At 38.1% G+C, this 25,151-nt stretch overlaps 1 protein-coding gene across 1 annotated transcript in view; it reads left to right on the top strand.

Moving 5' to 3' along the window:
• The window catches only part of GPR158 (G protein-coupled receptor 158), a gene marked incomplete at both ends in the record, with an annotated part of 187,253 nt that overhangs the window by 84,938 nt on the left and 77,164 nt on the right, over positions 1 to 25,151 (top strand). The window contains 2 exons of the mRNA XM_082300225.1: positions 4,746 to 4,963; positions 22,068 to 22,136. Of these exons, the coding sequence (XP_082156351.1) occupies positions 4,746 to 4,963; positions 22,068 to 22,136 (287 nt within the window). The remainder of the gene's footprint in view (positions 1 to 4,745; positions 4,964 to 22,067; positions 22,137 to 25,151) is intronic.

Below are 25,151 nucleotides of genomic sequence, written 5' to 3'. Positions count from 1 at the left end.
AAGATAGCTGTATGATATGGCTTTGCACAGACATTGAATACTCTACAGAGTTTACTGGAAGACTCTTTGGGAACCTGCAACGTGACATAAATAGTGTCTTGTGTAGGAAAGATTCTGCAAATCAGTTGCTTTTCTATCTTAAAGCAGCATGGTGTTGCTGTTCCCAGGGAGGCTGCATGTGTTGCAGGTTCCCAAAGACTGTGGGACAGGAGCACAGCTGGAATTCAGGCTGTTCTCTTACTGAATAAGAAGCCAGGCAGGATGGCATTTCCCTCCCAAGTCTGTGTTCGTTCTTCAGAACTGATGGTGCCAAAATATGTAAAACCTTTCTATTTTTTCTACATGTGTTAATGAGGACCTTGGGTACTAGAAGGGCACAAAGTTATTACCATACTTCCAGGGTGTGTTTTGAGGTTGGAAATTGATTTTAGAAAAAACCACATTTCATGTACACAGGTTGTATTAACCTGTAAGTGCTTGAGTACATGATTATGCACTTTCTCCTAATGGCTTATTTTTAGGTAGCACTATTAACGTAGGTAGAATAGACTAACTGTTGACTACTTATATTTTAACATTCCTGTAACACCCTTCTCCAAAGCACTTCTGTTCTCTGCCTCCTGGGGTAATCAGGTTTGCACTGGAAAATCCTTAGCAGAACAATGGTGCTTTGTTCAACCTTGAAGTTTGCTCTTTAGCAATGCATCATCCATATATTGCAGAAATTCTCAGCTCTTGCTGTTTGGATGTGAAACCTGCTCTGCTTGCACCAGCAGTGGCTCTTTTGTCTGAGTATGGGACTTTGCTGTCTCTAACATTGCCATGATCACATAAAAATTTCCAAGAGGGGTTTCGAGTTCAACAGGAATTCCTATTTTTTACACCTGCCTTTTGGCTTTGCTTCTTCAACAGAACTCACATGTGCAGATCTTTGCACATAGGAAGGTTGTCACTGACTTCAGTGATCCCTTTCTGGGGTGAGGCTTATGACCATGGCTGATGACCAGGTTTTGGTGCCAAGAGGTCCAGGTATATTCTCACTAAGTTACTGCAACATTGCTGATGTGACTGGAGTGTTCCTAATTTACTCACTTATAGAACAAGAGCAGAATCAGTCTTTTGTTCTGCTCAGTGCTCAGCATGCACTGTGCTCTCTGTGTTCCTGTGCTGAGTTCTGACTGGAGTGCAGGATGATTTGGTTAGGGACAAAGCAATCCCTGCCCTGGCTCTCAGCGGTCTGTGGTGCCATTCTTACTTCGCAGGAAGATCTCAGCTGGCAATGTCGCAGCTGCTGAGGCATCCCTTGCGTGGCAAAGTGTCCTTAGGAGAACCACAGCTGATGAAGAGTTGCCCTCAGGAGAACATTTCAAAAACAGATGGGCCAATCACACAGGAAAATAAGGCTGGGATAGAAGAGAGAAGAGCTAAGAAAAAAATATGGTAGACTGGAAATAGACGAAACATTTAAGCTTTTTTTGTTTTATTATACTTCATGTTAGTTTGTGTCTCTATTCCTACATTCCACCTACTTTGCTTTGCTCTTTTCTCCTTCTTTTTTATCCTTTTTATTTTTTGGTTTGCTGCATTTTTTTCTGTTCTTCTTTCCTTTAGAATGGTATTTTTTTACACCTTCCTCATTTTCAGTTTTAACTCCTGCAGCACAGTGTTTGCTTCCATCTCATTTGTGACAGTGCTAAAACTGCTGCTGCCTTACACAGAGCAGAAATGACTTCTTTTCCATCTACCTTATCAGTGTCTAGAATCTTTTGTCATCTTTTGAGGTGGAAAAACTGTTTTTATTCACTGCAGGAGATGTGTAATCCCAAAGAACTGCTGAGATAGGAGAAGGCACAATGAAACATCTAGCAGTGCTGTTAGAGGCACTCCAGGCTTGGCTTGGACTGTGTTTTGAATTGATGGTACATTGGCTTTGGTAAGAGAGGACAGGACCAGACAAAAAGGGCAGAAATGTTCAACTATGCATTGGGCAGCTGTGCCCTGAGACATGCAGTCAGGGCAAGGGTGTGGGTGGACAAGATCCCTGTCAGTGGTATATACAATGAACAGTTCTTTCCCAAGAATTTATTTTAGAGAGTCTGAAAAAAATTCTTTCTTTTTGTCAAGGAGAAAAAAAAAGAAAAAGGAAAAAAAAAAAAGGGAATTTTTAATTGTTCCTTATCACATTGTAGAAAATCTCAGATCAATTTTTTTTGATCATTCTTTTATTTGGTATAAGGAGGAATCACACAGAAACACAGAATCCAGTAGGTTGGAAAAGACCTCTGAGATCATTGAGTCCACCCTATGACCAAACACTGCCATGGAATAGACCATGGCAACGAGTGCCATGTCCAGTCTTTCCTTAAACTCCTCCAGGGACGGTCACTCCACCACCTCCCCGGGCAGCCTCTAAACGTGATGCCAGACACATCTAAACAAAAGCTTGCTGTTGTGTTATGAAGTCATATCCATGGGATACTTCAACATGCAACTGTTTATTGGCTGTTAGCCCTGTAGTATGTGATGAGCATCCACATGAAGAAACTCCCACATATGATTCAGATAAGAAGCTGCTTGATGAAATGGAATATAATGTATTTGCAATGACTTTCAAGGCTGAACATTTCAGAAATAAAGTGATTGCATCAAGTTCAGGATCATGAAAAATTATCCAGCCATATTCATATAATATTTGTGACAAGTAGTCTCATAACTGTGGGTTTTAAACTATTTTTTTCAGTGTGTAAGTTTTTATACTGCAAATAATTTATTTAGTTGACACAATAAAAATATATTAATGAATGGCTCATGGGGCTCAGAAATGTGAGGTTTAAAAGAGATGGGCCAATTGAAGGGCAACTATAGAAGAGATAAAGGAACAGATATATGGTGGAAAATCAGGTTGACATGAGCTTAAATGTTGAGGAAATGAAGTGGAAAACTTGGACAGTAGGGAATGCACTCTTGGTTTGGATATGGAGATGGGAGGCTATGACTTCTGTCTCTGACAGAGGACAGTATGAGTCTGTTGCTCTAGCTGTAATTAAGAAAGCAGGGATTTAATGTTAGATTTGGAGAAGGTGGTTTCTGTTAAAGCTCTTGGAATGATAAAGGGCTGAGGTCCATGGGTGTGTGCTCTGAAGAGGAATTCCAGTCCTAGGGTATCTTCAAGCTTAATGTTCCTTAGAGGTTCTCCATCTGCTTGGTATGCCCAAGCATCATTATTTTCCAAGATTTCCATTCCTGTCTCACACAGTCTGGGTCAAAAAAGCGCAAGATCTTTTCTTGCTCGCTCCTTGTATCTAAAAATCTGACTTCCAACATGAGTCAGCACTATGGTATATTCAGGTTTCCAACATCTTTGTTTAAGAAAATCTCCAAGGAGGAATTCATGATTTTCATGCGAAACACCATCCTGTTCTCTGCTCACTATGGGATGTGGAAGCGAGGCATCCTACACTGAAGACAAGGAGCATGGGGCTGCTGGAACAACAAGCCAGATAAACAGACCTGAGTATGTGTCCATTTCCCAGGCTTTTCCTGGCAGCAGATGTATGCTCATGTGCATTTGGACATAGATTTGAGAAAGCAAGAGGTAATTTCCTGTATAGATAACCTTCCCTTCAATTGTTTCAAGCTAAAAGTCTGAAGAGAGTTGAAGAAGGCTATGTGCATGTGCAGCATAGGTGGAATAGGCTGTCTCTTGGAGGACTCAACAATGCATGATTTACTACTTTCACTGACAGAGAAGGAGAGTTTTGATCAAAGAAATTGAAGAAATTCTCTAGAATTGTGAAAAGTGAGAGCAGTTATCACATATTTTAACACACCGTTGATTTGGCTTTAGCCACATTCTCTTGTTTCTGTGAGTTCCTAAGGTTGTCTTGCCTATAATAAACATTTTCCACAAATCCATTTTTTCCTTTTATTTAACAATATTCTTTTTTTTTTTTTTGCCCCCTTTCTCTTTTACGTTTTAACTCTATTCATGGCCTGTAGGGCAAGCAGCCTTAGAGGGGTTTATGGGCCAGTGTCATGGATCAGAAGAATTAGGAATCCTGTGTGCACTGTTGATGGGTTCACTTTGATGGATGAGATGTCAGTTCAAGAGTCATTGATTTTCCTAGACAAAATATTAACTTTCCAATAGGTTTTCTTCCTGGTGTCCTTGTGTGAACAATGGAAAATTATACTTAGTCTGAGTGCACTGGTTTTGCTTTGGGGATAGAGTAGTGCAATCATGCAACAGCCTGTTGAACAAATGTTAATTAAGAGGGGTTTTATCTAATTTGAAGCTCATTAATTCACTAGATAGCATGTTTATAAAACTGAGGGACAATCTGAAATAGGATCAGAGTTTGTACTATGAACATTAGGTTGTTAATGGGTCTGCCCTTTATGTGTCTGTGTAAAATCCTTTCCTTATTCCCAAATATTTAATGTAATTTTTTCCCCATTCAAAATCCTTCTTTGTAGAATTTCCCGTGCAGATTTAGCCCACTTTAAATATAACAGGAAAACATTTTATGTTTAATGTTAAAGTTCACATTCCCTCATGTCTAGATGGGTCTGTGTTTTCTGAATGTTATAAAGGATGGTTCAGTGAGAAAAACAGCACAGGCCAAGCTATCCTGTAACCTAAAGAGAGAGAAGGGGAGGGAGAGGAAGCCCAGCAGAGGACTGGCGCTGAACTCCCCATCCTGTACAACTGAAGGTGTCTCCCCTTGCTCTTCTGATACTTTCAGGAAAGGATGCAGAGAATCGCTTTTCTGGTGGTGAATTGTCGGAGGAAGTGTACACCTGCCTACCCTGCAGAGAAGGATGTTCTTTCTGCACAGATGATACTCCCTGCTATGCACAAGAGGACAAGTATTTACGGCTGGCTATCATCTCCTTCCAAACGCTCTGTATGCTGCTGGATTTCATAAGCATGCTGGTGGTCTACCACTTCCGCAAGGCAAAGGTAAACCCGCGTGTTTTACTTTGATCTTCCTGCTCACTGTGTGGTACACAATCATTTATCTCGGATGTATAACTTCCCATTTGGAGAGTCAGTTTCTCATGCTAGGAGCTCAGCACAAGGGGAGGATGGGATTTCCAAAACAGGAATGTTTTCCTAAATTGTTGATATAGTTTTAGAGGAAAAAAAAAAAAGCTGAGTAATTTGTCTCTTCCAATGAAATATGCTTACATTTATAGACGTTCAGCAAAAATCAAGGAAACTATTATGTTCAAAGTAATTTTGGAAAATCAGACTGATAATGCACGTATCTAGGGGGACATGGGGATTTTAGAAACTGGGGATCTTGAAGGTCTCTATTTTGCCACTATTGGAAATGATGTTTGGTTTCAATCTATTTGAGAGACTAACTGGAAAATAATTACAGCAAAGAGAATTTTTTCTGAATAATTCTAGTTCCTAGAGAGTTTAAATGTGATTCTATGGTTAAAGATTATTATTTTTTTCCTAAAGCATGAGTATATTAAGGAATGTCTCTAAATTGCTGATGCAGCATTTATATACTAAGCTAACAACTTTCACCTCACTGAAAATCTGGTAACATCTCTTGGAATCTCACTGTTGCCTCAGTAAATGCAGAGTATTCTCTGAAACTTCAAATTTACTAAAAAGAAATTAACTGAAGCTGGCATATATTCACTACCTACATTTGGGAGACGTAGGTGTGCACACAGTATGCTACATTATTGAAATTAATAGCTTCATCCACATTCTATAACCAGATAAGTATTTCCATTTTGGTTTTTGGAACACTTGATCCGCCGGTCTTCCTGATCCTGCAGTGTCTGTGTTACAGATGCATGGCTCATTTTGAAAGACTTTAATATCCTGCCAGGAAATCACAGAACGAGCAATAACATTCCTTTTTTTTCTTCTTCTGTTTCTGACAGTGTCTTTGTATTTAATGATGTTGCCTTAAATGAGTCAAATTACAGACTTAATTGTATTCATAAAGTTTTTTGTTATGAAAAGTTTGTTGTAGGCATCTGTTTAGTTGCTTGACATTAACTTAGCAGAAGAACTTCATTCTGATCTTGTGAGGTTTTAATATGGTAATGTTACTCACTTTTAATGTCATAGACAACATAATGACAGAAGCATTTCTTGTGAGTGAAAACTATTTCTAGACCTGCAAGGTGATATGCAGCTATTGCAAGCTGGACAGCTTCTTTTTTGCACACTGAAATATTGGTTGTTTTATAGGAAATTTTTATGTTTTCTCACAAATAGGTTGAGATCAGACACATGTAAAACTGTGTACACTCTTGCACTTGTACATTTGCATAAGTTCTGATATAGATATCTGCTACAGTAAAAAGATATATCTTTATTAGACATAACACAAAAATCTTGTGTTTCGCAAAACCTGCTAGTCATGAAAAGCACATTTTTACGTTTGTGATGATGAGTCATTTCTCCAAAGTAGTCTGTGAGTAAACAAACACATGGAATCTGAATCTTTCATACCAAAGCAATACTAAAGAGGCATATACACATCTTTCATTGTTTCTGAAGTGCTTTTCAGTCATAAAGAAAAAGTTTGGTATTTTTTCCATATTCCCTCTTACCATTAGAAATCATGACATATGAATGAGTGAGAACCAGACATAAAACAAAGCATTCTTTTTCCTAGAAAGAAAAATGATGCCTTTGAGACATTACAGTTCATTCAGTTGACCAGAGATGGATTCAGTTACAATTTTGGTACCTTACAAGAAAGTTGACTTTTCTCTAAATGTGTACCTCACAAGGAAAAGGGAAGGAAACATGAGACAAAAAAAATAATATGGTGATTAACAAACCTTTCCATTCTGATTGATGTTTTCAAGGAATAGAAACTGATAGAGTTTTCATTGCTTTTCATGTCATTCAGTTGAGTTTTTCTTGGCTATTCCTTTCATGTTCTTTATCTTGCTGGTACAGCATGAAAAAGATCTTGTGTGTTTACCATGAAATGAGAAGTTGTATGGAGGGTAAATTTGCTGAGAACAATGAGTATTTGCATGAGAAACTGCTGGTTACATTGGGAAATGACAGAAATTGGGAGTGAAGAAAGAAAACTGGTAGCTTAGTATGTACTCTCTGCCAAGGAGGTAAAATCATGAAAATGAAAGAACACATATTGAAGTATATTCAAAATATCTGCCTTTTTGAGAATTTCCAACTGTTAGTGAAGCAAACCACAATTAGGTTAGTATATATGTCTGTGATTAAAGTTGCTGTGTTAAACTGCTCATTTCCATTGTGCTGTGTGGGTGTCAGAGAAGAGCATTTCTTTGGATTCTCTCCCACGTGTAGCACTACAATATTCAAATGGTTGCAAAAATAGTTTTTAATGCAACATTTTAACAGAAAGAACGGTGTACTGCTACTATATCAAGAAGCAAACTTCCAAGTGTTTAAGGGAGCAGAAGGTGGGGGCTGAGAATAAAAGATATTAAATTAAAGCCCTTTCAGTGCTGAAAGGAATGAAGAGTAGATTTGTGGCATTTTGATTCGGCTGTTGATCAGTAAAATCAGAATACAAATGGGATCAGGTAACCTCTTTAGTAAAAGTGACTGCAGAGGACTTCTCAATGCTTGTACTTCATGGGGGTAATTACTCCTGATAATTACTACCTTCAAAAAGCTAAGGTCCTGAAAAGTTAAGGTCTGCCAACAGAAAGCACTTGGGAAGAAACACCCCAGGCACCTTGGCAGTGATATTGTGAGTATAATAATTCACAGAAAGAATGATAAAGGTCTGTAAGCATCCTTTAGCTTATGATGGAAGTGACAAGACATTGTTTTGTCTTAAGAAATCACCATATCAGTAAGAGCAGATGCAGATCCTAAGTATTTTAGGGAAGTGAAGAAATACCTCAGCTATTCAGATCATACTGGTTGCACTTCTTATGACCAGTACTTAAAATGGAACATTGCCATCGGCCTAGTTTTGTCAACAATGCGGAATATACGCGAGATCCAAGGCAGTTACTGAAGCACCAACCATGGGTAAAAGACAGAGTGCTGCACTGCCACAGAGCGTGGCAGAGAATGGAGAATGGATGAGAACAGAGACCCGGACAATTACTGCCAAAGTGTTACTGACAAAACGTGATGATACAACTTTCATTTTGACATGATCTTTATTACTGACCTAGGCCATAATAATAAGACTCTACAGAAAACCTGGTAAATAACAGCTTGTGAGTTCCCACTCAGATATTGGTGGTTAATGAATGGTAATAAACAGGCAAAGCCTATAGCAAGCCAGATGACTGGCTTTTAAAAGCCAGGCTTCTTTTTGGAGGAACTTTTACAGGACTCTGAAGTTTTGAGTCTCTTCTTCTAGAACTTACTAAGGTTCCTCTAAAGAATCCTCTTCAGACGTCTGTCTAGAAAACTGCTGAACTATTTACTGTGTAATAAGTTTACATTAATAGCAGTAGAGGAGCAATGGAAGATAGGAAATGTGACATCTGTATTTATGAAGACTCCCCATAATAGTGACAAGAACTAAAGACCAGTAGGTCCAACTTACACACCTGCAGATTTGGAGTTACAGTAATAATAATAGAACTACTGGGTCCGTGGGCAAGTGTGGGAAGTGCACTTTTGTGAGAAAGTGATGCCCTACAAATGTATTTGTAGCTCTGTGAATGAGGATTATAAGCATGAGGGGGATTATGGATATGAGAATACTTCTTCCAAGGTCTGCCACCAAAAGCTCTTAAAAATTATGGTCTCAAAGGACTAGGTGAGCTGCACTATTTTTAGGTAACCAAGGGATGACAGAGGAAAAGACAGGACAGGAAATATGGTATAAAATCATGTACAGCAGAGAGATGTGGATGTGTGAACATATTTATATATATATTCATGGTTCCTCTTATGGTATCGCTATGGGGATTAGGGATCAAGGGGTCTCTCAAATGTTCAAGAGATCTCTCAAATGTTTTCAAAAGATGAAGTAGTTGCATTACACCACTTTTAATTGCTTTATGTCACTCATTGGCAAAGAATATCATAGATCCCAAAGTATAAAGCAATTCAAACAGGAAGGAATCATGGAGGATATTTCTATATTTCTGTATAGGTTTTTATATTTCTAGGGTGTTTAAACACAGTGTTTTTGGTGAAATATCTGGTGCCACAAGGCCATAATTTTGTTGTTGGAAACTTGGAGGACAGATCAGGAAGGATCACTCACTGCTTCTTTAGTAATGCAGCACAGACTGTGAAGTGAGGCAGGAGTCTAAACCAGAAAACCTTTTGCTCTCTTGGCAAAGAGTCATTCAGTTAGATTTCATGTCTCTTTTTTAAAACCTTGTGGATACTCTTGTAGACTTGCACATTTGATAGGTGGCAAAACAAAATTCAGCTTGTTCATTCAAAACACAGTTGGTCCAAATTTCTGGTACCACTGACCAATCTGACCATTGCCAACCTGTAAATGTAATAGCAAAGTAGTGACTTCAAGCAGTAGTCAGAATTGGCCAAAAGAACAAAATGGAATGGCAAAAAGATACTGTGACAAAGCTCAGATCAATGCTGAAGAATTCATTTGAGGCTTTGTCAAACACAGGTGAAAATGACTCAGCAGCTCTGAGATGAGCTCAGCAGCAATGGTATTAAACTGCAGGAGTCATAACTGGAGAAAGTCACATGCAGAAAATGTAGCCCTTTGCCAAGAGAAGGAAGAACTCCAAAACGATAAGAACAAAAAATTTTGAAGAAGGTACAGAAGAAGTAGCAGAAGCTAAACCACTAGTGAAAAGCTTTGTAGGGAAAGACAGAAAAAGATGAAAAATATAACAGATAAAGAGGAGGTGCTACTGCTATAATGGGAAAAGACGAAGCATTTCAGCGGGAGAGAAATGGGGGAAATGGGCCAAACAAAGAGAAAAGAAGAAAAATTATTCACAGCTAATACAGAAGGGAAATCAGATGTGTGGATCACTCCAAAGAAATCTTTGCTCCGGATAGCCCTCATGCCAATCAGTAGTAAAAGCTGGAAGCCATGAGCCTGGAATTGACACAAGGTGCAAGAGGCTCAAAAACTCAAGGGAGATGAAAATTTGTGAAATCACATCAAAAAAGCTGACAGCACCAGTTTAATGACACTGAGGGAGTTCTGTGATGAAGCATGGGAAAAAGAGATTTTTCCTCAATAAGGAAAATGTTGGAACTCTATTTGACTGCTCTGACAGAGTGATTTTCCTGAATCTGACCTGGGAAGATGGTGAGGCTTCAGAGAAGTAAAGGGACGCTGGATGCAAAACCAGGAACAGGCTCAGTGCTTCTGATGGTCATGATATGTCTTAGCAATCACAGAGGAGTCTGTAAAGGAACAGGCTTCTCTTACTTCCTTGGTTTCCAAAGGCTTTGACAGAGTATAAGTACAAGAGGATCTTGCAGAACAACTTTCAGCCTTACCAAGTCAGATTTTCATAGCTGTATACAGATGTGCAAAACATTCTCTAAGTTGAACAACTAAGGAGCAAAACAGCTCAAGGTGATACTAGCAAACATCTTTATGTGCTGTGGCATTATTATTGATCAAATAATGCAAACATCACTGCAAAAAACATGTCCAGAAAGTATGAGGCTAAGCTAACAAAAGTAGCTGGTTAGACAAGGACAGAAATCGTGGATATTAAAACAAATATTCTCAAAAATGAGAAGCTGAACAATGATTTTGTAAGAAAAAGCATCAACAGAATAGGAGAATTCACCTGTGCAAGTAGTGCTATGTGGACCAAGAGAGAGCTCAAACAGGGAATGACCAACTGCAGTATTGATTACATGCAGTGTGAGGGTAGCAAAGCTACTGGAAAGAAACTGAACATTTAAATAACTATGAATAAAAATCAGATTTTTTTCTTTTAATTTCAGACTTAACATAGGGCTAATAATATACCAGAGCCTTAAAGAGAACACCAGCTGCATTTTAATCATGTTTTTGTGAAAGTACTGGACTGTGGAAGGACATTACCTGCAAAGAACCTAAAGGGCTCATCAGTTATCAGGCTGCCTTTTCAAATGAATCGGAAAGAGGAGCTGAAAATAACTGACCTTTGCATAGCAGCGTCCCAACTCAAACAGGGAGCTCTCGGGTGGAATACAGCTGCTGTGAGAAATTGTAAGTGCCCTTAAGAAATGCCAAGAACCTCTACTGGCAAAGAGAACAGAGAAGTTGGTCTCAGCTATAGAGTGGAAGAGACTAATTGCTACTTTGTGATGAAGGAGAGATGAGAATGTGCTGCCAGCCTTGACTCATGCTAGACCTTTTCAGAAGGGTCTTGTTTGCTGGGAATTCTCGTTCAGATCAATGCTGAAGGCTTCAGAGTAGTTGCACTGAAGCCAAACTACTTTGCCCTCATCTCACCACCCTGTGGTGCTGCCAGGTTCTGAAAGTAGGGGAATGAAGGGCGAGCGTGGGGATCTGGTCTTTCCATCTTCCTGGTGTACCTGTGGATGTAAATCCAGCATGTCAAGGTAAAATTGGTAGCAGTGAGCACACTTGGAAAAGATTTTCAGCTCCATAAAATAATGGAAAAAATGCTTGGAGTCCAACACTAATTTGGAATGGTGCTGTCATATGGCATTAACAATGATGAAGGACTGTGATACAGCCCATTGGAATGAAGGGCCTTGCCCTGTTCAAGACTGTTTCCAACCCCAAATATTGGAAATTTTTAGCTAAATGACCTTTCATTGTACTGGTCTTCCCCCTCCCTCCCCCATTTATGAACATTCAAGAACTGTTGGAAATACAGAAATACAAATACTTTTAATGAGAGGAGGAAAATACTCATCTTGGACACTGATGAAGATAAAAACTTACTGTTAGCCGGACCACATGGCTAATCATCAACAGGAATAAATCATTTTACCTCTCTTGAGGGAACTGGGCAAATAATAGCTACAGACTGTTTTTATATGGTTTTTATTCTGTCAAATACAGATTTTCAGTTTGGAGTTCAGGCTGCCACCACTATCCCATTTTTCCATTTAGTGTAAATATATTTAAGTGTTCTGCTAAATATGATTTCAAAACTGTGAAGATAGTCCCTAAACTGCAATTTTAATACTGCGCAGAACTGCATGTAGATGGAAAGGCAACATGCAAATTTATGCTGTAGTTCCCCTTTCTAATACTGAGAAATCAAGAATGTCTTTTCTCCCTTGCTGCAGCCATGATAGGATACAGTAATTCAGAGTGAGGTAATCACAGACTATTGATGTGTGTTACATCTTTAAATATGAAAGCATGCTGGCTTTGCAAACATACCTCTTTTTCTAATGTAAATCAGCCAATCCTTTTTCCTTTTTTTGACTCCACAGTGGCATCTCGATGTGCTTATGCCTGGATGCCTTTCATCTTTGGTGCACATTCTGCTTTTTTCTCCCTAGACAACAATTTCTGACATTTCAGCTGAAGTGGAAACTTGATAGAGGGAAGAGATCTTGCGCAGATGGAGCAGCTGCCTTTACATGCTGTGCTGGTGGGCATACCTGATAGTTCACTCAGCATATCCACATTCTGCGCAGTGCGTTATATACCCTTTCTTCATCCTATCCTAGGGTGAGAACCTAGTTTCTTGTGATTTCACAGGAAGTTTATTGTAGCCTTCAGGTGTGCAACTTTAAAGACATTGCTGATGTTTTTTTCAAAACTCTTGTTTTTAGTGGAATTCGCATTTCCTTTATTTGCATGTCCCTTCCCATTTTTCTGTGTAGTTAAGATGTGCATTTAGGGGTGCTGTACTTTGTTAACTCCCACACAAATAATTTAGGAGTGCCATGTTGGAATGATAAGAAGTGGAGGGTCTGTTAGCCTGCAGCAATAGCTGAGTCTCAGGGAGGATGTACTGGCTGCTGGAGTTCCCAAAGACAGCAGGCATCGGTGGGCATGGCTGCAGTGGTGGCATTGCCATGTGCTTGCAGGATGTTGTGTGTATTCACTTCATAAAGCCAAAGGTTTCACATGAGTATGTATTTGCATTCTAATACACAGCTTAGAGGCATTAAATACTTGCAAATAGAAAAATAAACTACAGACACTTTAGGCCTAATGAAAACTAAAGTGTGAAGAAAATAAAGATCTAGATATGAAATATGTTCATTGATTTCAGTTCAGCCTCATAAAGAAGAGCTAATGAGAAGAGCAGGGTGGTAGGAAGCAAAAAAAAAGTCCTCTAGATAGAGTCTATTCCTAATGGACAAGGTAGGTCATAAAAATAACTTTTCATCAATACTCAGCAGTAGCTCTCAGGATTCAAAAGCTACAATCTTCTCTGTATAACTTTATATTAAGCCAGTGCTTGTCTGTACAAAGTTGAATTGCGCAACACCTTAGGGGGCCCATCTGGAAAACAGTCGTGGTTTTTCAAGGAGTGCACTGCCTTCAAAGTGATGTGAATCAGCCATGGATTGTGACACATTTGCTCCCCTTTGACACTGAAACTGATTCCTGGCCTTTGCTTTCTTAATCTTAATGTCTTGCTGCAAAAGACCTCACAGACTGTGAACCACTGTTACCTTCTGTTCCACCAGTACTCCACAAAACTCTACAACACAGAGCCCCAAAGTTCAAATGAATGGAGCTGGTAGTGCACTTCCAGTGTAGGGTGCTGGCCAAGGATATAGCTGTGACCAAAGACAAAGCTGTAGTAGCCTTGAAGGCATATATTCATTTGATTCTATTACACTATGATTTCACTTATAAAATAAATTAAGAAAAATAAAGTAATTTGATTCTTGAATTCCAGCAAATATTTTCCAACAATGACAACTATTACAGCATAGGAAAGCTTTTCCAAAGTTGTTTCAGAGTCACAAATTAAACTGAGAAAAATGCTATGATTTTTGCTTGTCTATTATTCTCTGATTCCTGCTGAGTCTTGTACTTACAGCCTTTACAGGGTATCTGAGTAGACTGAATAGTCTGTCCCATGATAATAAGCTTTCCCCACTAATTCTTTGATGCAGTAACTTCAGGACAGTTGCATTTATCTGAAGTTTCGTTTGGGTTCCTGAATGAGCATTTGCAGATTTGCTGGGAAGAGACTTGCAATCATGTCAGCAGAATAACAGCTACATTATTTATTTATCCTGCTATTTGTCTTGGAGTTATATCCTGCTGTGAACCTTCCTTGGACAATCAATAGCAATAGCAAAGTCCCTGGTGGCTTGCATGAGGTCCTTGGCATGCCTCCCTCTCCAAAAGAAGACTTCTGTCTGAAGCAGAGCTTTCTTTTTGTTTTAAGGGTCTAATAGTAGGACCCCATCTTGATGTTGAAAAACCAGTTTAACTAAGGAGAAGCTCTTATGAAGATGCGAAAATAGGGTTTTTTAGAATTTTTGCTCAGAGAGAAGAAAGAAGTAACATAAATTAAGATACAGGGAAAGAAAACACCAGAAAAAACTGTAGCATGAGAACTTTCAAGCAGTAGAAATAAAACTGTATTGGAAACCTTATTCTAGGAAGTCTTGCATTTTTTACTGGATATTTGTAACTGCAAAACTTTCAGTTAATGGTAGAATGTTCAGAGAAACTTCGTGCTGGTTTTAATATTTTGGTCGGTTGGTTTTGGCTATATCATGGGGTACAAGCTGAATACAGATCGCTCAGACTAAAACATATGCCTGTTCTTCATTCTTTTCTTCATTTCTTTGGGTGAAAGCTAAAGGTTTTTAGGAGCAAGCTCATGCTGTCAGCTTCTCATTAGGACTTTGTGCTATGAGCACAGTCAGATTGCTTTCTGCCTTCCTTGTCCCAGCTATGCCTCCCCCTGTCTGGAATAAAATCATGACATTTTTCTCTGACATCTTCTCATCAACTTCAATATAGCAGAAAAGAAACCTTGATCTCCTCCTGCTTCCCTCTAGGACATCCCAGCTACTGCTTCCCTAGTTTCTGCAGCAACCTGCTTGTTACCAAACGTCATTCTGGACTCTGGAGCTCACTGTGCCTCTGGCTATGTCTAAGCCTTGCTGAACTCCTGAACTCCCTTTTAATACATGTTTTCTGCTGGTCTGCAAACCTAAGTTTATTGTCTCAGCTTGGTGTCTTGTGAGTTGGCTACTGTGATGTCCTTTCATCTGGCCTTGGCAAATGCAGCCACGGCCTGCTCCTGTCTGTTCAAAATGATGCTGCAAATGCTTTACTCCTCTGCCACTTTGTGTTGTCCTTGTTGCATCTCCCTCTTGACATCATACATGAGCTGTATATCCCTTTTTCTTCAACTCCCACATGAACTTTTTTCTCTCTCCTAATGCTGTTTCTTTGGTGCAGATGTTTCAACACCAGGCTCACCTTGTTACCTTTTCCAAAAAACACTCCTTGTTCCTTTCATACTTTCCTCATGCTTGGTGGAGGCTTTTTGAGAGCATCCCCTGCTCTTCATATCATGTCTTCAGATTCAAGTGCTGATAAAGTAAGTGACTTAGAGTGGGATACTGATAGGCTGGGACTAATAATTTCTAGTTCTGAAATGTGACATTGCCTTGTTATTCCATTGTTCTTCTCATCTGCCCTTATCCATATGCTGTCCCTTGTCTTAAACTCTTAACTTTGTGCAGATAGTACAGCCATTTTCACTTTTTCCTTGTGCAGGGTCTGCACTAACTTGAAGCTTCCCTGGGTTTGGGCCTTTCAGCAATACAGTGGTAGGAATAATAATTAAGTTATGCATAGCAGTATTTCCTTCAAAGATAAATGTGCTTTTATTTCCAGTGAAACACACATTCCATGATCTAAACTTAATGAGAGATTACTTAGCATAACAAATTCTGAAGAGCTGAAAAATCTTGCCATTTTTGGGATCAGGATTTCTCAGATCCAGTCATAAGGTATTAGTTTGGAGTGGTTTAGCACTTGGCTCTTGTAAACTAAAAGTGAATAAAATAAACTGAAGTTGGATTCAAAATCTTCAGAATTATGAGGTTTTGACTGATCTGAAATTAATATAATGATTTTCATCTATAGTTCATTTGCCTTCTAAGTCATGAAAATAATGAGATTTTTTTACCTTAATCAGATTTTTTCTAATGCTTCTCACATCATTCTCAGTTTGTTTCCTCAGATATTATGAATCTTGAGCTTTGCAGTCAGGTTCATCTTTTTATCCTGTATTTTACCATAAACTGTTTATTTCTGCATGATTGCACTACAATTTATACAGACAACTTTGGTGAGCTGTGGTGTTATCTTCTGTAATGGGTGAGGCCAAGTTGAATAAGAAAGCTGAAATTCAGGTATTCTGAAGCTGTTTGTAAACTAAACAGGGGAACTGCTCCTGAAATTTGGTTTCCTATTCTATCAGATTTTTTGTGTATTCCATTTAATCTCTTGGTGATTAAGCAACTATCAATATTGGAATTGATTTTATTCTTGAAAGTAATGTCTTAGGATCTTAATTTAATTTCTGTGTTAATTGAATGCATAGCCTAGTGAAACAGGTACTTCAAGTGATCCAGATTTTTGATGATTGTCATTGTGCGTATTCATCTTTTAAATTAACAATAAAGCTTTGAATAGACTGAAATTTAATTTAGGTGCTATTTACCTCATTACTAATTTTCTTTCATATATATGTTCACCGCTATTTGATGAGAAGCAGGTGTCTTGATCTAAGCAGTATGTCCCCAAGGAAGGAATTTCTGCCCGTATAAGAAAAGATGTTCCTGGAACATTAACCATTTTTATTGTGAGGGTTCTTCACCAGCAAATACTGTTTTCTCAAATGTCTGTCTTGTAGGTGATGTAGCACAACTTAGATGCAGCAATGCCCATGTTTCTAAATGCAGAGCACCTTACCTTCATCATGGTATGTCTCAAGAGGTTTCGTTACTTGCATAACAGAAAGGATCAAGGGCCACATGAATTGAAAAATAAAGTATTTGGGGATTTCTTGGATGCCTGACATCTTGTGCACTTTTAATGAAATTGCTTTATGATTGATGGCCTTTGCTTTTCCTGTCTTTTTTTCAAGTAAAAAGTAAATTTAATAGTTATATTCTGTTTGAGCTCAGCTATAACTAGTAATAGAAAAAGAAATTGACCTTCACGTAAGTATTCTTCAAAGGCTTGAAAGGGAAATGAAAGAACATGAGGATTATATTTATTTGGTTTAGGAATACTGCACAAAACCTGCAAATGCCAGAAAATTCTGACAATTTGTCAATACAGTTTAAGTGGCAGCCCATAACTGTAGGCCTGCCTTTGGAAAATTTGCCTTTGGTATGAATATTTCTGTACTTGCAATCTGTAATCTATTCGGAGGCTATGATTCAAATAGGTTAAATGTATTTGTCAGTGTGATGAAAGGTTGAGCAGGACACACAATTTCCTTTTCATTATTTTACAGAGAAATTTTTAAAAGAGGTACAACTCTTTCTCCCTTGAATTGAAGGGTGTTTCCTGCAGTTAGCTGGGAATGAGTTGCTTGAATTTTGTACCTCAACCAACAATAATAAAATTAAAGCAAAGCCTTGTCATGGAATTTGACATTTATGTTTTCCTGGGTAGCAGTCCTAATCAATCCCTGAATTTATTATCAAGAAAATAAATAGCTTATGACACTACTGTTACAGGGTACTAACTGAGGATTCAGAAGACTCCTTCCAGTTAGTTTTGTGCCCATTCTTTAGTCCCCAGTACTTCTCTTCCAGGTGTGAATAGTATTAGGATAACCACCGCAATGAAATGTAGTTCCACTCTTTTCTGCAACTCTTAATATCATTGTCTGGGAACTGGCAAGTCTAACTTCTGTCTCTTAACAGAAGAGCCAAACATCTTGCTTTCTGCCCCAGGCACAGAAAGAAGAACCTCTGTGTTCTATTTCTTAAAAGTAAATTTTAATTGAGATAAAATTTCTGAAAATTTTCTCAATCAGCTCTTTCACTAACAAAGATAACAGTGTCTTTGTGGTTGGGAAAAGGTCTATAGGATAAGAAAGAGGAAAAAGGTTCAATGGGCTTTAGAAAAACACCACATGGAAATCAAGACAAAAATATAGTCATACTGGAAAAAATTTATTTGTTGGGAAGGTGTATTTTAGTAAGAAAAGCAACTGGTAATAAAACATTTCAACCAGCTCCAGACTATGTATTTTCAACTCGACAAAAATCTCTTCTCACTTCTGTCATTTAAGAGAAGTGAAGAACCACCTGTACCAGGAAAAAAAGAATTTGAACAGGAAGAATTTTCAGAGAAGTAAGAGATAGATTTGGGAGCACAGTCCTGTAAGGTCTCATCACATCTGCCATGTCCTCACATGTAGAGTGGGATGGATCTGCCAGATCTGCACCACAAGGGTTGTCCTGGGAGCGCTGCAGAGTTGGCACATTGCCTTCACATGTACCTTTGGCTACGCTTTTTATTTCACTTGTTTTGAGAGAAATTTTGATAGTAATTTTCTAGTCACTTCAAATACATCAGCTTAGCATAGCTGAGCAAACCTGTGCCTATTCTCTAGATTTCCTTGCTTCTCTACCATTCTGTCATGTATCCATACGTGTTTTCCATGGAGTGATAGATACACTGTCCAGTTTAATAAATATGAATGTATTCAATAAATATGAATGTATTCAAAGTTCAGATCAAAGAAGACATGTATCTGAATTTTTTTTCTCTATTAATTTCTGACATGCTTCATTTATCTGAAAGGCAAGCTCACATTATAGTGAAACCACCTTCGTAAAAGGAAATTTTCTGTAAATCACAGCCTTCTTTGGTCATTCTTTATGTTACAGAAGTTGTTTAACAAAAGTAAAAAAAGTCAAAATATGCCAACCTTTTCCCCTCACTAGGTTTCCATGGTACCATGCTCATATAATACACAGTGACATGTGGCCCTGGAGGAACCTGCAGTCTTCCTGGACTGACACCAAAAGCCTACAGTTCAGTTAATTCAGTATTACACAATGTAACCGATACAGGATGACTTAAATTTTATTTTGGCTTTTAATTTCTTCTTTTTTCTCCACTATGAAAATGCTCTGACACTCGTATCACTTATTTATGTGATGACATTCAGGAATTCAGTACTAATTAATGCTGTTGTATTTCCTGGATTGCTTAGGACTGCAGACAATTGAAATGCAGTATCTTCTGTGCTTGTTTATACATCGTTTCAGCTTTTGTTTTGTTACACTTGATGCAACTTGGGCAGCTACACTTTTAAAAATTTTCCTTATGCAAATAATTGTTAAACATTTATTTATGACCGGTTAGCAGTGGCCAAGAGACACCTATGACTTTCTTAATGTGATTTTTCACAGAAATGGTGTTACTTTCTGAGATTCAAGGATAAGGAATGACTGTTTATCTCAAAGGCTACTAATGTGGTCTGGATAGAATGGATAGATGGAAGACTGAGCAAATCCCAAGGCATAAATCAATCTTTCACAAGCAGTACTCTTTGCAGGCTTAGATAAGTAAATGGTGTAAGTATGAAAGTTAGTATGAAGCTAGAAACAAAATAAATTGCAGTATTACTTAGGTGCCAGCAACATATAACCATTGAGTGAGACAAAGAAATCCAGAAAGTACAGTTTTACTGAGACAAATAAGTAAACATAGAAATGAAACCCTGAATGGGAAATGAACACACAAAGTGGCAATAAACTGTACACAAGATAAACAGCCAGAGAACTAAATAAGTAGAACCAAAATAAATGCCAACAAGCAAGACAGATGCAAAAACCTCCAAGCAGCTGTTAAAAAAGACCAAAAAAAAAAAAAAAAGCACAAATATTACGTGCAAGTGGAAGAAATTCCCACTGCCTGAAATTTGAGGGCTTTATCCTAAAATGCCCTGATTTCTGTGAATTCTGTTAGAGAATTTTATTTGTGCAGCCTCTATAGGTGGACACCAGCTGGTGGAGACTTTGGGTTATCATTAGTTTCCTTTCTTTTGTTTATTTTCTTAAAAGAGCAAGGGCTTTTTTTCCTGAGGTGTGTGGGCGTATTCACTGCTGTGTATGTTGCTGATGCCCATAAAGTCAAGCATTTGTGATCCTGCCCCCAGCCATGCCTTAGGGACCCGTATTTGCAACGTCTGTACAGTGGAAGATTCAGCTTTTGGTGGAAAATCTATTAGTCAGAGACTGCTGGAAATACCTGTATATCTAATATAAAATATTTTGAATAAATTAATTTTGAAACATTGTGCTTTAGTTTTGATTTTCTTCTCTCTAGTTAATCCCTTCAGTGCTAGGTAGTCTTTTCTTCCTGGACTTCTTGGGCTATGGTGGTCATTATGGAAGAAAAAAAGGAAATTAAAATCAAGTGTTAAAATATGTCTTTTTCTTTGCAGTAGAGAAAACCAACAGTTTCAAAAATGCAGTTTGGGAGAATTCTTATACTACTACCATTTCCAACTGATTTCTTTTTCTTTTCTCTACACTTATGCAAAAATAGTTCTTTTCTTGTACTAGTTTGTATTTGAAGTTTTGAGCTTTTCCTCATCATTGTGGATAGCATTCATCTCTGCTAGAATGTCTATTCCATTTGCCAAGGATCCTGTTTAGAAGAGCTGTGATATCTGTAAACATTGGGTGAAACCCCCTGTTCTCCTGGTATCAAAGACTGAGGTGAGAGTACAGTCAAAACCTGGATTCAAGCTCATTTTGAATTCCAGCATTGCTCTGCAAGCCACACTTCTTTTAGGGCAGGAAGCAGAAGTGCATAGGTAGAATTCACAGAGAATGGTCCCTACTGGAACACAGGTGAGAAGAAAATCATGGGATAATTTATTGTTATGGAAGAAGAACTGGAAATGCTGAAGTTCTTTGCCCTGGCAGGTTACCTTATCATCATGCTACCCAGAAACAATCTTGATAAGAAAAGACTGATCAGGATGTGAAAGACTCGTTTAGAAAAGGATATCCATACAGAAGTTACATGGAGATCAGATGTTTTAGAGAATTTCCATCTTCTCTGTATGAAGCTCATTTCAGTTGCTTTGCGGGTCATTCCGGTATATAGAGATTCATTGCACATAATAAGAAAAAAAATATTCTTTAGTGGTTTGAGCATTGCTCAGTCATGAGAGACATGAGTTCACTGACCTCTGCCAGTGTCTTGTATGATGTTGGAGTCACTTGTGTGAGGGAGGGCACTGGAATGATAAAAAGCATTATCCCACCGATCAGGATCTGATTGTTCTTGGCCCCATCCCTTATTTGTCTCAGCTTCTTGCTAAACAAAGGTTGGTTTGTTGTGGTCATCCTCTGGTGCTCCCAGCCTCTGCACCTGGGCTGTACCTCACACATCTCAGCAATCCACCCCTGCTTTTGCAGTGGTTGATTCTCTGAGTCATTTACCCTTAACGTTTCTGTTTCTCACAAGTGTTTTGTCTCTAAGATAAGGCACAATTGCACTGTACATAAATCATCAAACTTACTGGAATACACTTTGTATTAGGGAAAATAATTGATTTTTTTTGTTTAATTTTAAGATGTAAGAAAACCACATTGGAGAGACTACATTAGAATCAGTGAGGAAATGGCATAATATTTTACAATCCTGATAAGTTAATGAATCAACATCTTTGTACAAAAATTTCAGAAAAAGCAAATGCACTTGCAGTCTAAGAGCACACTCTATATTCAGTGAAGTTGTAGATTATTCATACTTATTATGGAAACCAAGTCATTAATATTAAATAAGCATAATATTCTTCAAGGGACTTCTTGAAATTTAAACAATGCAGAACAAATCCTACAGTAAAATTCGTGTCTGTAATTCCCATGGTCCCTAATTTTTGACACTTGAGAGCAAATTTAGCAGTTTCAAATCATATTCAGGTAACGTGTGTTGAATAGTATTTAACATAGGAAAAAGATTTTTTAGATTCAATTTTGTAAAACACAACCATTCTAACAGGCCTGTGAATTAAAGAGTGTAGAGCATGCAAGTATGACAGACAGCTTAATACTGTGCTTTAGTAAATATTACTGTGGAAATGTTATACTGACAAAAGTGAAGGTACCTTTATCAAAGTGGCAAACAGAGAGAATTTTCTAATATTTTGTGTTGGCTTTTGTCTTCTAGAGTATCAGGGCTTCAGGGCTGGTGCTGTTGGAAACCATTCTTTTTGGATCACTTCTTCTGTACTTCCCAGTAAGTCAAACTATAACTTTTAAAAAAAATTCTATCCTTGCCAACATCTTAAAACATTGTATGAATGACTGTGGTGAAAATACATATGTCAAAAGTATTTATTAATTATTAGTTTAATCTGACTACAAAATGTGCTGTGTTCTGTAAATATGCTTAAAAACACTCAAATGTTTTACTGTATTTGTAATAATTCTCCATTTTCAGTTTAGTAATATTGCCAGTGGTTTAATTGGAAGTTTTTGGGTGTTCTGGGTTAAGCTGAGATTTGGCTTTGAAAGACAATACCTCTCTAATCTATGCTATGGCCAAAAAAAGCAAGGTATGTAAAACGAAGACACTGATTATACCAAGTATTTCTCTGGAATGTAGTACAAAGAGATTAATTATTTCAGTGACATGTATTTTGATGTTTCTGAAGGTATGTGGCATCTTCAGTACCATGTCTCCCGGAAAATTAGATGCCATTACCCTTACACTGTAAGTGGAAAAAAAAAGTCATGTGAGAAATAGATCACAAAAGTCATAGAAGCACATGTCCGTTCTCTTTTCAAAAGTCCCAGAAAAACTGAGTTTGTTAATTGCCACATAAACCCAAAACAATGACTAGATAAAACAAGACATCAAAGTGTAGATTGAAAGAAGTTGATAGAAAGCATGCATGTCAGGAGATAATCAGAGATGGAGTTGTGGACTTTTTAGAATATGTTTATGTTCTCTTTCCCTCAGTAGTCAGAATTTTCTGTGCTTTTACAGACCATCATGTAGTAACTAAAAGATGAGCTGGATAACAAAACTCTTCAGTAGTTGCAGAACAAGTAGGAAATAAACTGCAGTAGAACGTGTGAAGAATACTATAATAAACACAAATCCTGGTGGAATTTTTATACATTGCTTTTTGAATCGTGTGGGCCTTTCAAGTTCTAAAGAAAAGCTGTATGGATTTCTAGTATAGTTTTATGTATTTTTTCATCTTTCACTTTTCAGAAGTCAGGGAAACAAAAGTTTTTGGTTTTTTCATATTGTACAAATGTTTTTTACAACTTACAATAAATGCGCCTCCCGTGGGTTTTTAGAGCTTCTTTCACATTTCTTTCCGGTGAACAGAACTGAAAGCCCATGCACTGCTTCCTCAGCTGGTGCTGTGGAGCATTTACAGGAATTCATGGCATAAAGCATTATGCAAGGGGTTTCCTTTCCATGTCTGTCTCCTCTGCTTTCTCAGAGAACCCTGGAGCCAGGGAGTGGCTTCCCCAGGCAGATGCTCGATTAGAACCCGTCAGTGTCTGTACAGCCTCAGCTCCAAAGTGTGAGAAGCCTCATCACGGCTCATCAGAGTTGTGTCTGCAGTCTGCTCACCTGTTGCCCATTGTTCAGTTCATTTCCCAGTTCTTGTCCTGGTCCTCCATTTGTTGTATTTCACAAAGGACAAATGTCCTTAGGTGGCTGTCTGTCTTCAGGCTTCAGGTCTTCAGCACCAGGGACACTGAGATACTGCTGTGGAAAAAGACTTCTCTCAGTACTTGACTTGAAGGACCATGCCATTGGATGCAAGACCTGGTGACCATCCACAACCTTTAAATGCACAGGAAGAAGAAAAGAAATGGTTCTGGGAGGGAGCAGTTCAGTAACCCAAGCATCCCCTCAGCTCTTCACTGACAATTAAGCGTTTCCCCCTTTTTTTCACTGACATTTAGTATGTTAAATGTACAGTAAGTGCAAAATGACAGTTTGATGTATTATGAGGAAAAAGTTTTTGCTGGAAATTCCTGATTAGCCTGTGTCCCAGGTGGGATGTAAATACTTGACCAGAGTTTATCTTTCTCTGCACATCTCAAGCTCCTACTGTATAAAACTCCACTGAGAAGACGTTCTATCAGAAATGAATAGGCAAAATGTGTGACTTAGCTTCTCTCTTTCTAACAGTTTTATGTTCCCACACTCTTTGCTGGGGCACTCTTCTTTCTTACAAGGGTAAATACTAATCAGGCTGCTTACTCCTACAGGGTGGAAAAAAAAAAGAGAGCAATTTTATCATTTCTAGTTTTAGGGGAGGGATGTTGCAAATGTGATAGTGGGAGGTCCTTTGCATGTTCAGACAGAGAAATTAATCCTGATTTCACCAACCAGAAAAATATGGTTTCATAAAATCAAAGAAGAGCAGAAAGATCAGCTTTTCAAAATCCTTGTCCCTCAATTCACTGCAAGGAAGTTTTCATTAATTGCTGATTCAGGGCAAAACAGTGAAGCGGTAAATGTGTGAAAACTATAAAGCATAGTCTTTTTAAGAAAGAAAAACTGCAAGGCGTGAATTATGAGGGGTGAGCCCTTGGAATGTGAACTCTTGATGTTTTGCTGTACATGTCCAGAATCTAAATGTGCTCACCTGCTTATTGTCTGGGAAAGAAGCACAAAGCAGAGCAGAATGACGCAAGAAAACCCAAGCTTTAAACGGAGTCATGTTTGCATCAGCTGACATTTACACACATGTTCATTCATAGCAGGTGCAGAGCATATATTATCAATATACATGTTTGTCATAAGTCAGGTACCTGCAAAGCAGATTCTGCTTTTCCTGGGTTATATACATTGTTTATTTACCCCTTCATGTTGTTTGGTGTTTTTATTTGTTTCCAAGAAGAACTGGGAATGTTTTGTGTCTTAGAGGTGTGATTTAAGACGTAGTAATATGTTCCCAGAGGTCATTGTTTCAGCTATTTGATTTGGTCCTCATTTTATGCTAGAGGAGTACATGAGAGCTCTAAGGCTAGTTAATATGGATCTCACATCTTATGTACCCAAATTAGGCTATGTTTTCCATAGATAATATGAAATGCGAGTTAATGTATGGAATGGAGTTCATAAGCATTACTGCACTACAGTGTTGTCTTTTAACATAAGGCTGTTTTACTTTTGTATCATCTCTTCTTCTATTGTGATTTGGAATGTAAAACTAAAAATATGTACTTTCACACTCAACGAAGTGTGGAATTACGCAGCTTGGCTTAGTGCATGTAA

The sequence above is a fragment of the Coloeus monedula genome (assembly GCF_965178545.1).
Source record: "Coloeus monedula genome assembly, chromosome: 1".
In the NCBI taxonomy this organism is placed as follows: Eukaryota; Metazoa; Chordata; class Aves; order Passeriformes; family Corvidae; genus Coloeus; species Coloeus monedula.
The sequence above is the reverse complement of the archived record's forward strand: the minus strand, read 5'-3'. Positions and strand labels throughout refer to the sequence as shown.